This window comes from Acipenser ruthenus, chromosome 9 (assembly GCF_902713425.1).
Source record: "Acipenser ruthenus chromosome 9, fAciRut3.2 maternal haplotype, whole genome shotgun sequence".
NCBI classification, from domain to species: domain Eukaryota; kingdom Metazoa; phylum Chordata; class Actinopteri; order Acipenseriformes; family Acipenseridae; genus Acipenser; species Acipenser ruthenus.
In genome coordinates this window covers 24348009-24360586 of record NC_081197.1, presented here as the reverse complement: position 1 = coordinate 24360586, position 12578 = coordinate 24348009, and the positions used below count along the sequence as shown (strand labels likewise).

At 39.0% G+C, this 12578-nt stretch overlaps 1 protein-coding gene across 2 annotated transcripts in view; it reads left to right on the top strand.

The window, feature by feature from the left end:
• fhdc4 (FH2 domain containing 4) overlaps positions 1 to 12578 on the top strand; it is a 96471-nt gene that overhangs the window by 53230 nt on the left and 30663 nt on the right. For both annotated transcript variants that reach the window (XM_059029730.1, XM_034008496.3), the window contains exon 4: positions 11039 to 11141. In XM_059029730.1, coding sequence (XP_058885713.1) covers positions 11039 to 11141 — 103 coding nt within the window. The remainder of the gene's footprint in view (positions 1 to 11038; positions 11142 to 12578) is intronic.

Below are 12578 nucleotides of genomic sequence, written 5' to 3'. Positions count from 1 at the left end.
TAATGCGGTTATCATACTACAGTGTTTCCCCTACCATTCGGGCACAATCCGGGGACACTTTGAGACAGAACTGGATTTTAAACTTGCTGCTAAATTGAAATAAATTAACGTGTTAATTAGCCTGACACCTTTGCTAAAACGAATCATATTGCTGAATTACTGTGCGCAACAAACAAGTCATTCTAATCAGTTCAACATACTGCCTCCGAACAGCTGAGCAATGTTACTGATTGGGAGAGTAATTGTACGTTTTAGCTATTTATTATTAACAAACAAAGTAAGCGACTTTTACGTATTAGTGTCTGCAAATAAATAAAATATTATAATTTAATAATAATGAAATACATGAAAAGTAATATATTGTATTCATTATTATTATACCATTGTTTGCCGTGCATGGTAATTAAGCACCATCATTAATTTGATCGAAGGTATCGGAGCTCATTAACATGTTTTCTCTCAGTTAAGTAGTCTTTTTAAAATCCTGTTCTGTCTGTGTCCCGGGATTGTGGGGTCAGGTGGCAACCCTATCGGTAATCAATATTATTTTCATTTGCACACCCTCAGAAAGGCGGGATTCTTACACAACAATGTCACCCTGTAATTCGTATAACTTAAACATAACAAAACTACAACAACAAAAACCTCAGAATTATTTGTAATTCTGGTCTTATATTTCCCTTGGCTATATTAGTGCTGTCACTGTCATTGCTAGTTTATCAAGTGAAATTGAGACGTGATTACCTTAGCCATGATAAGATGACGGACGCGTCCCCTTGGTATAGCCACTGATGCAAACATGTCACTCATCCTGATACGAAATACAGGTATACATCAATGCTTTTGTATGCCTTGAGATCTTGGCCGGTGTACGGGGAGATGTTGTTTATTACATAGTGATATATATTGTGAGGTGTAAAGTCAGTCAGGGATGTACTGTCACACTTGACAACCTCAGAGAAGAGACCAGCTGGCAGCAAATACACATCATTTTGAAGCCCGGCGAGAAGAATTTTCTCAATTGAATCTATCTTGATGTTCACTTCTGAGATGACTGACATCATCGGACAATGTCAAGTATGGTTTTTCGGACTGCATGAGTTGAAAAAAAAAGTAGTGTTTTACAAAAAAAAAAAGAAAAAAGTTCTACGTCTTCGCAGGTTGTCAATAGGACGGCCAAAGCTTTTTGACGTCCAAAATGGCTGACCACATGTGACATATGTGCAAATCATCAATAGGCACTGTGTGTGTGTGTGTGTGTATATACAGACGTGCTCAAATTTGTTGGTACCCCTCCACAAAAAATGAAGAATGCACAATTTTCTCTGAAATAACTTGAAACTGACAAGTAATTGGCATCCACCATTGTTTATTCCATATTTAATAGAAATCAGACTTTGCTTTTGATTTTTTATTCAACATAATATTGTAAATAAGAAAACAAATGAAAATGGCATGGACAAAAATGATGGGACCGCTAACCTAATATTTTGTTGCACAACCTTTAGAGGCAATCGCTGCAATCAAACATTTTCTGTAGCTCTCAATGAGACTTCTGCACCTGTTAACAGGTAGTTTGGCCCACTCTTCCTGAGCAAACTGCTCCAGCTGTCTCAGGTTTGATGGGTGCCTTCTCCAGACTGCAAGTTTCAGCTCTTTCCATAGATGTTCGATAGGATTCAGATCAGGACTCATAGAAGGCCACTTCAGAATAGTCCAATGTTTTGTTCTTATCCATTCTTGGGTGCTTTTAGCTTTGTGTTTTGGGTCATTATCCTGTTGGAGGACCCATGCCCTGCGACTGAGACAGAGCTTTCTGACACTGGACAGTACGTTTCGTTCCAGAATGCCTTGATAGTCTTGAGATTTCATTGTGCCCTGCACAGATTCAAGGCACCCTGTGCCAGGTGCAGCAAAGCAGCCCCAAAACATAACCGAGCCTCCTCCATGTTTCACTGTAGGTATGGTGTTCTTTTCTTTGAAAGCTTCATTTTTTCATCTATGAACATAGAGCTGATGTGACTTGCAAAAAAGCTCCAGTTTTGACTCATCTGTCCAAAGGACATTCTCCCAGAAGGATTGTGGCTTGTCAATATGCATTTTAGCAAATTCCAGTCTGGCTTTTTTATGTTTTTCTTTCAAAAGTGGAGTCCTCCTGGGTCTTCTTCCATGGAGCCCACTTTCACTCAAAAAGCGACGGATGGTGTGATCAGAAACTGACGTACCTTCACCTTGGAGTTCAGCTTGTATATCTTTGGCAGTTATCCTTGGTTCTTTTTCTACCATTCGCACTATCCTTCTGTTCAATCTGGGGTCGATTTTCCTCTTGCGGCCGCGCCCAGGGAGGTTGGCTACAGTTCCATGGACCTTAAACTTCTTAATAATATTTGCAACTGTTGTCACAGGAACATCAAGCTGCTTGGAGATGGTCTTGTAGCCTTTACCTTTACCGTGCTTGTCTATTATTTTCTTTCTGATCTCCTCAGACAACTCTCTCCTTTGCTTTCTCTGGTCCATGTTCAGTGTGGTGCACACAATGATACCAAACAGCACAGTGACTACTTTTCTCCATTTAAATAGGCTGAATGACTGATTACAAGATTGGAGACATGTGTGATACTAATTAAAGAAACTAATTATTTTGAAATATCACTATAATCCAATTATTTATTATCTTTTCTAAGGGGTACCAACAAATGTGTCCAGGCCATTTTCGAATGTCTTTGTACAATAAGCAATAATTCATCTCTTTTCACAGCTTCTTTGCTTTATTCTATGACATACCAAAGGCATGCAAGTATACATGATAAAATAGCTTTAATTTCATCACTTTTCAGGAGGAGTGAAGCATTATTTCAATGAGCTGTAAGGGTACCAACAAATTTGAGCACGTCTGTGTGTGTGTGTGTATGTATGTATATGTGTGTATATATATATATATATATATATATATATATATATATATATATATAATTATAATCTCATTATAATGTAATGTATACAGTGCCTATAGTAAGTATTCACCCCCCTTGGACGTTTTCAGTTTGTGTTACAACCTGAAATGCATTTAAATGGGATTTTGTTTCCTTTGATTTACACAACCTACTCAACAGAGTCAAGATAATTTTTATTGTGAAAGAGGCAAGAGAAGAGGCAAGAGAATTTTTATTGTGAAACAGTTAATGAAAACAAAAAAAAAAAAAAAAAAAAAAATGAAATGTCTTGGTTAGATAAGTATTCACCCCCCTGAGTCAATACTTGGTAGAACCACCTTTGGCAGCAATTGCTGCTGTGAGTCTTTTGGGCAAGTCTCTACCAGGTTTGCACTTCTGGATCGTGCAATATTCACCCATTCTTCTTGGCAAAATTGTTCAAGCTCTGTCAAGTTGGCCACAGTCCAGGCTTTGACTGGGCCACTCTACGACATTCACTTTCTTGTTTTTAAGCTACTCCAGTGTCGCTTTGGCTATGTACTTGGGGTCATTGTCCTGCTGAAAGGTGAATCTCCGTCCCAGTCTTGGGTCTTTTGCAGACTGAAGCAGGTTTTCCCTCAAGGATTTGCCTGTATTTAGCTCTATACATTTTGCTCTCTACCCTGACAAGCTTCCCAGTCCCTGCTGATGAAAAGCATCCCCATAGCATGATGCTCCCTCCACCATGCTTCACAGTAGGGATGGTGTTACCTGGGTGATGTGCTGTGTTGGGTTTGCACCAGACATAACGCTTTGCATTTAGGTCAAGTATTTCAATTTTTGTTTCATCGGACCACAGAATCCTTTTGCCACATCTTTTCCCACATGCTTTTTTGCAAATTCCAAGCAGGATTTTACATGGGCTTTTTTCAGAAATGGTTTCCTTTTTTCCACTCTTCCATACAGGCCAGATTTGTGGAGTACCTGAGCTATTGTTGACACATGGATAGTTTCTTCCATCTCAGTCATGGAACGCTGTAGGTCTTTCAGAGTTGTCATTGGCCTCTTGCTGGCTTCTCTGACCAATACCTTTCTTACCTGGCTGCTCAGTTTGGGAGGACAGCCTGCTCTAAGCAGATTCTGGGTGCTGCCGTATACCTTGCACTTCTTAATGATCGACTTGACTGTGCTCCAAGGGATATTCAATGCCTTTGAAATCTTTTTATACCCCTCCCCTTTCCACAACTTTATCCCAGTTTTTGAAAGCTCCTTGGTCTTCATGGTAGTATTTTTGCTTTTGAATGTACTACCCAACTGAGGGACCTTACAGAGAGAGACAGGTGTATTTAATCTGTAATAATCTTTTATTGCACACAGATCGACTCCATTTAACTTATTGTGTGCATTCTGAAGGCAATTGGTTGCACCTGGGCTTATTTGAGTGTCATAGCAAAGGGGGTGAATACTTGTCTAATGAATACTTTTCAGGTTTTTATTTAATTGATTTGTTCCCCCCCACCCCATTTTTTCACCATTTAAAAGTGGTGAAAAAAGATAAAAAAATCAATTTAAATGCATCAAGATTTCGGGTTGGAACTAGGGCTGTCAAGCGATTAAAAAAATTAATTGTGATTTAATCTCACTAGTTAAAAAAAATTAACTTTAGTTAATCTCGGTTTTAATCGCATATTAAATTGTTACAATTACTACATCTTATTACTGATGCTATTGTATAATAAAATTGTTTAAAATGTATTTATGTATTTATTTAACCAGGAAATTTACACATTGAGACCACCACCAAAATTTACTAGGGGCAATAATTTAGAAATTACAAATACAATCAACACAATAAAATGTGTGGTTCAAGCTTGATCAGCAGCATACAGAGATCAGAAAACATAATACATAGGATATCTATTTTTTAAATGTGATTGTGAACTGCAGTTACAATGATTTTCAGTCTAGTGTAACACTGCAGTTACAATGTCATGTTATTAGTCTAGTGTTAATCTGTAGTTACAATGTGATTATATTACAGGCAGCTGTGAAATTGCAGTTGCAATGTGTTTACTGCTTTTTTTGGTTGTTAAACTGCAGGTACAAAGTGATTCTCAACTGCATCTCTGTTGAAAATGTCACTTAAATGTTTTTTGCAAAGGGCCCCTTGCATTTTTTTGTTGAGCCACTCTGCTGAGGTACCAGTGTTCTAACAGAAAAACAAATTCTATTCCTTAACACTTTTCTAATATGAGACAATTTTTAAATGTAAAGGATTTAACTGATGAAAAACACAGGCTTACAAGTAAAGGTAGATAATCGGCCGTTTTAATCTGGAATTTTAATTCATGAAACGCGAGATAGTAATGAACCTGCTAATCAAAATAAATCTCTTTTTTTTTTTTTTTTTTTTTTCATCGATCTTCATTGAACAGAAACGAAAGCTTCATGCAGATTGTTTTAAATTCGCTGATGTCGCATAGCGCTAGCACTCAAGCAGGCTATAAATTTGTTTAAAAACTGTCGTTTTTTAAATTAAGACGTACCTGATGCATTACGCAGCACTGAGGAGAGCGTTTTGGAGAACTTACCTGGTATGTCCAATAGCAAGGGGTTCAACGTTTCACTAAGTTATTTATTGTTGCCCTTACATTAATTGGCGCTCCATACTCTGTGTACAGTATATATTTAAATGCTCATTCACCTTGTATTACAATTACAATTAATGTTAAAAAAAGTTACGTTCTACACAGTAACGGATAGCAGTTTGAAAATGAACAAATGTGTTGATTTTAAAATGTTGTTGTTGTTGTTGGCATAATTTTGTTTTAAAGTGGGGAAGGGGCAGTTTCTGTAGCTGGGGCATGCATGAAGATGATTCTGTACTGAAATAATAAAGTACGTTACAAATAAGCATAAGAAAGAATTGCATCCCTTGTATGTCTAATTAAAAGATCCAAAGACATTCCTGCGGCTTAATCATTCAACCAATAAATTGTTGGCACAATGTTGTCAGTGATGAGTGTGGCAAATAGCTGTATTATTCAGTCGCTTCTGAGTCATGGAATTACGAAGCCATGGCTTTAGTCTTCGAAGAGCCCTGAAGCTCCTCTTGGATCGGAGCCTGGATCCAGGATCGGATCCCTTTACAACCGACCCCTGAGCCAGTGTTGAGTGCAGTGTGGCATAATGCAGATTTAATGAGAGGGATGAGAATTGCCCTTGAAATATATTTCTAGAAATGTTGAGGTTTCCCCATAATTGAAATATTTAAGATAAACAGAGTTGTGCTATTAAAATGATGCTAGTACTGTATTAGTGGTATAAGAAAAGTTACTTGTAGTGTATCAACAATAAATGTAAATAGCACCAAGCTCCAGACAATGAGTTTCAAACTTTAAACGTACTGTTCCTGTTTACAGGTAAGAACTCAACGTTACTAGTATGAATACGATAATGTTTGTTATGGTGAGTGTTTATTTATTAGTTTAAACATGTTTAGTAAAATGTGACCTAGAGTGAGTCTTTGGAACATTGATAGAGATGCGAGAGTCTGTGCGATGTATTTAAACATGCAAAATAATTTAGAATCAGTAAAATATTGTGATTTAATTTGGTATAATTATTGTGTAAAAAGTTATTGGTAATGGTATTTAGTTTTTATTGATGTCTATATATTTGCACAAAGGTCATTTTGCCGTTTTTAAGTTTACTGTTTCAATTTAAAATGAAGTGTTAAATTTAAGTAGACAGAAACCTCAGTGTGATTTAACATTAGTAAATAACACAAGCTATGGTGAACTACAAACTTAAACCATTTTCCTGTGTTTTGGATACAGCAACATAGTGCATCCTAAACCATCGGTTTACCATTTTTCCCCAACATTACTGTGATCTCAGGCTGTATGCAAATGTCAGCCGGGGTCTAAACTACGCGCCACGTATGTTCACTTCTCATTTGTCAGTTTCCCCAGTTAAGGTGTGTGCAGCTCCAGGATCGGATCAACATTACGGATCAGCGAAGCCTGATCCAGATCCTCATAGTGAAACACCATCTCATGATCCGGCTCCAGTGATCCTGGATCCGATCCCATTTTTTTCCCATTGACGTCTATACGGACTAGTGAATTATAACAAAAAATGATCATGAAATAAGTTTTAGTACTCCTGCAATGTGAGGGGGATGTTTCCCCCATCATTGAAAAGTGAGGGGGACCTGTGCCCTGTGTAAATTACACCTATGCTACATCTAAAATAATTTCAGTAACACTGTTGTCTGTTTCAGAGGCAACAACTTTTCTGAAACTGAAGGTTTTTTCATACTTCAGACTCTGTGCGACAGGTCGAGATCACGTCATCCACACTCTGCGACCGTATGTCTTTTTTGGAAAGTCGTACAGCCTTTTCTCATCCGTCTGCCACCTGAAATCGCATGGGGTCAGATGATGTTGAAAATGTTCAGCATTTGCTGCATGGTTGGAGTGAAGCTGCATAGCCTGCACCATATTTTTTCCACCGTTTCTGCACGTCTTTTACAGACCGCTTGCTCCGTGTATTAACACTATTTATTTTCTCAGTAGTTCTTCCCCATACTTGGTGTTTTGTACTGGTTCGTGCACTTGTTAGAAAATGTCCCTAACTGTGTTCCTTTTTCAACATTGTATTCCTCAAATACATACATTTTCAGCTGTGGTAAACTATGTACATCTTTTTCTAACATCGGCCATTGTTGCCTTCTCGGTCAGTGTCTTAAATCACCCAGAGTACATTGTGATTTTGGCTAGTTTGACCGGTTTAGGTAAGACATGTTTATGCCGTATGGCTTTAGCAAGACTGACTTAACATTAGACATAGTCTCAAATGTTAGTCTGTCTTTATGCAACTGGCCAGGTCTAACAGCCTGGATAAAGACACAGCTGTATCTCTGTTGGAATCTGATAGTCACTCAACGTGGGGAAAAGAAGACAACTCGGCGACAGTCCATCTCCAAAATGTTACGAGTGACTTGTGTTTCTCAAATGACCTAGGTATGTGTGGCCAGAGAAAAAAAGACAGAAGCAAAATATCACAAAATGTTGTCTAATAAGCGTAGTCCTTTTAGAGCCACGCCATCTATGAGAATAGAAGAGTCACATTTGTCTGTCACCTAGTAGTAGGGCCGTTTTCAAAAATAATCTTTAACCCAACTAACAGTATAACAGCATTGTATTCTTAACAAAAAATCTATCCAGCTGCAGTGAAGTTCTTCAACATGACTTGAATTCTCGAGCAGTTTCTGGTTAACTCTGTTGTTGTGAGAGATTAATTTGAAGGTTAAAACAAACTCCCGGTGAATGTACATGTGAAGACTAATAAACAACGCAAAACTTTTCAGTGACATCAGGGTTTGTGTACTATTAATTTGGACGGGAGTTCCCAGGGGGTGGCGCACAATTGGCCGAGTGCCGCCTGGGTGGGGAGGGTCTAGGTCGGCCAGGGTATCATCGGCTCACCTCGCACCAGCGACCCATGTAGACTGGCCGGGTGCCTGCGGGCCTGCCTGTAAGCTACCCGGAGCTGCGTGGTCCTCCGACGCTGTAGCCATGAGACGGTTGTATGGCGGGCCCGCAGAGTGAAAAGAAGCGGACGGCTGACGGCACACGTTTCAGAGGACGCTTGTGTCCATCTTCGTCCCTTCCGAGTCAGCATGGGGGTGGCAGTGGTGAGCCGGGTTGAAATAAAAATAATTGGACTTTTTAAATTGGAGAAAATAAGAAAAAATTGGTAAGAAAAAAGAAAAAAAAAAGGTAAGTATGGAACACCATGTTGTCATGGAGGAGGAATGCTGTGGTAAGAACTTGGCAGTGAGCAGCTTAATGACATACATTCATAAACTATGCACAAGATATTGGGTAAGAGTCCCAGTACTTTGGATGTAGTATGAAGAGGTGGAAAAAGACTGTGTGCGTATATTGTACATTTCATAAGAAATTTCAAGGTTAAGAATAATGTGTTTTGGACTTGTACCATGTAATAAATCCTCTTGATTCCAAGTTTGTAATGAATTATATCATAAAAATCAGTAGGAAATATATTATTATTACACTATGTAACACAATTTTTGTTCCTGGGTAGGAAGTGTTATTTCCTAATTGCTTATGCCTCAAGTATAGAAAATGGCTATTATTCCCCACAAACTTTGCTTTTGTGACCAGGACAGTGATATTTTGAAATTTACCTATTTCCAATGAGAAAACGGGCGAATTTGTGTCTCTTCATTCACATAGTCAGAAAAAAACAACATATGAATCCAAATTAACATGTATTTATACTAAAGTAATACAAAAATGACTACAAAAGATTTAGAAGTGAGTAGTTTTTCGAGATTTACGATTATACTGTAAATCACTTTCACGAATCAGCCCCCAATTGTAGTCTCCCATCATGTTCTCGTTATACTGTCCTTGGTAGCGGCGTTCAAAGTCCAGTATATCCTGGTGGAAGCGCTCGCCTTGCTCCTCCGAGTACGCTCCCATGTTCTCCTTGAATTTATCAAGATGAGCATCAAGGATATGGACTTTGAGGGACATCCTACAGCCCATTGTGCCGTAGTTCTTCACCAGAGTCTCAAACAGCTCCACATAGTTTTCGGCCTTGTGATTACCCAGGAAGCCCCGAGCCACTGCGACAAAGCTGTTCCAAGCCGCTTTCTCCTTACTAGTGAGCTTCTTGGGAAATTCATTGCACTCCAGGATCTTCTTTATCTGTGGTCCGACGAAGACACCGGCTTTGACCTTTGCCTCAGACAGCTTAGGGAAGAAGTCTTAAAGGTACTTGAAAGCTGCCGACTCCTTATCTAGAGCTCTGACAAATTGTTTCATAAGGCCCAATTTGATGTGCAGTGGTGGCATCAGCACCTTCCTGGGGTCCACCAGTGGCTCCCACTTGACTTTGTTCCTCCCCACAGAGAACTCGGTCCGCTGTGGCCAGTCCCACCTGTGGTAGTGCGCCTTGGTGTCCCTGCTGTCCCAAAGGCAGATAGCAGGGAAACTTGGTAAAACCGCCTTGGAGACCCATCAGGAATGTCACCATTTTAAAGTCTCAAAATGTGTCTGCCGGATGCTTGCAGCCTCTTGATGCCATCTCAGAAAAATGCAGATATGTATCCACTTAGGCAGCTGGAACTAAACTGAACTGGTGGGCTTAAGGCCCCTGTATTTATACTACTATTTATATTACTGGAAAGTTCTAGAAGTTACTCCAAGTTTACATAGCACTGAATCTATCTGGAATGTTCTGGAAAATAGGTCAATTTCAAAATATCACTGTCCTGGTCACAAAAGCAAAGTTTGTGGGGAATAATAGCCATTTTCTATACTTTTGAGGCATAAGCAATTAGGAAATAACACTTACTACCCAGGAACAAAAAAAAAAAAAAAATTGTTACACAGTGTTATTATTTATTTAGCAGACGCCTTTATCCAAGGCGATTTACAGAGACTAGGGTGTGTGAACTATGCATCAGCTGCAGAGTCACTTACAAGAACATCTCACCCGAAAGACGGAGCACAAGGAGGTTAAGTGACTTGCTCAGGGTCACACAATGAGTCAGTGGCTGAGGTGGGATTTGAACCGGGGACCTCCTGGTTACAAGCCCATTTCTTTAACCACTGGGTAATGCTTTTATCAGTTTATGATTAAGTATATGAAGTTACGGATGGGGTCACAAAATTCACTGTTCAGCAGAAATAAACTCTATTAATTACTCCAGATAATGTTACCTGGTAGTTTATCTACATTTCTTATTTAGGCTTATTATCTAGTCTCTTCTTCAGCAGAGATCTGCTTTTTTCTGAAAAATGAGACATTTCACCAGGCCATTTACTTTCACAAGCTGAAAAACCTGAGAACCATTTTGTGAATTAGACTTGCAAGGAATGGCTAAATAAATTGCTTCATTTTACTAAGTGAACTCAAATTTAATGAAATGAGGTGCTAAAGCTCAAGTTCGACCCTTGAACTTTGACCACTTGTCACCCAAACCAGGCACTACCCATTCAATCACAGCATACACCTGTAATGTTCTGTGGCAGTAAATAATGTTTGTTTGTTTGTTTGTTTGTTTGTTTATTTTTTGTTTACTGCAGGCCTATTCAGGAGATGGTGGAAGACATTAAACTAGGTTCCATGAATAAATTTGGAGTAGGAAAACTACAAGAGCTTTGCAAACTCTTGCCAGAGGATGGAGAAGTGGGTCAAGTTTTATTTATATATTAGAAAATGGATCAGAGATTTTCTTTAACCGGATTGATCAGTAAGAGGTTCCTAATCTCTGGTAAAGGACCTCAGATGTTATCATTCATGTTTAATCTCTGTTTCAAATCAGTCGGGTGGAAAATGTTTTAAATTGTATTCATTTATGGAATTTTAGCATTTTTCTGCTTGATGAAAGAAAATCTATATTCAATTGCATGCCCTCTGAATGTTGTCTTTGCAATGTAGTCTACAGTGTGCTTCCTAGCTGTCCTATATGTTCAGTCAATCCTATCTTAATTTTGTATAGCAAAAAGTTAAAATTGCTATCAGCGGCACTGCAGTAACCATGTGATCGATATTTATTTTAATTATTCACATTTATATAGCACCTTACATCACATGGACTCCAAGGCGCTTTTACACCAAATTTAAAAATCAATCCGTTGTAATAAAACGGTTAAATACAGCGTTTGGTAACAGAAAGAAATCCAGTTTATATAAAAAGAACAATAAAGACAACATAATAGGAATGTTTAATACAATTTCAAATTAGAAAGGACAACAAAAAAGCAGTTCTATTGTATAATAAAACCAAAAACTGATAGAAGGCTAGTTTGTAAAAATACGTTACCTTTCAAGTACGAAATGGGATGTAATGTAACCGTTACCGAAATGGGATATAACCTCTTATAGTGTGAATTACCTGAGCTCTGCTCTTTCAAGAGCCCCCTGTGCATTAAAACGCCGTCTCCGCCCCCTGGAATGACGCGTAAGGCTCAGCACCATTTTCTCTTTCAGCGTGTCTGAGGAAGAAGTGAGCTCTGACTTTAGGTCATAAAGAAACAGAAGTTGATTTAATTCACTTTTTCTCTCATTACATATTGAAGAAATTTCACTTTTAGCGATAATTCTTCTTGGCTTAGGGTTTGATTTAAGTCCCCACTGCAGCCGTGTGCCCTGTGCGAAGCCAGTGGCTCTCCCCGCCCCTTCCTCGGGATTCAGTACCAAGTTCACGCTCTCTCCCTTGCTGCGTAGCACCTCGGCAATTGAATGGTTTTCTCGGCTTTTTCCGGAGAAAAAACGACTAAACACCCGTTTATTGCGTTGCTATAATGATGTCGGACCCAGTCCGACAAAGGACCTGTGAGGAATAATTGCAATGTCGGACCCAGTCCGACAATGGACCGCAAAGGGTTAAAATTGACTCGGTCTCCCCAGGAGCACTTCCTGGCGGGACAGTTTTTGAAGGTGTTCTGAGGTTTAGACCCCCTAGAAAGGACCTTGTCCCTCGCTGGCGGCTTTTTGTAGTGCTGGATGTACTTACAAAACCACCATTTCAGCCTCTACATTCAGAATAGCTGAAATTCCTGTCATTTAAAGGCAGATTTCCTGCATGCTATTACCTCCGGTTAGCGAACAGGTGAAATGTAG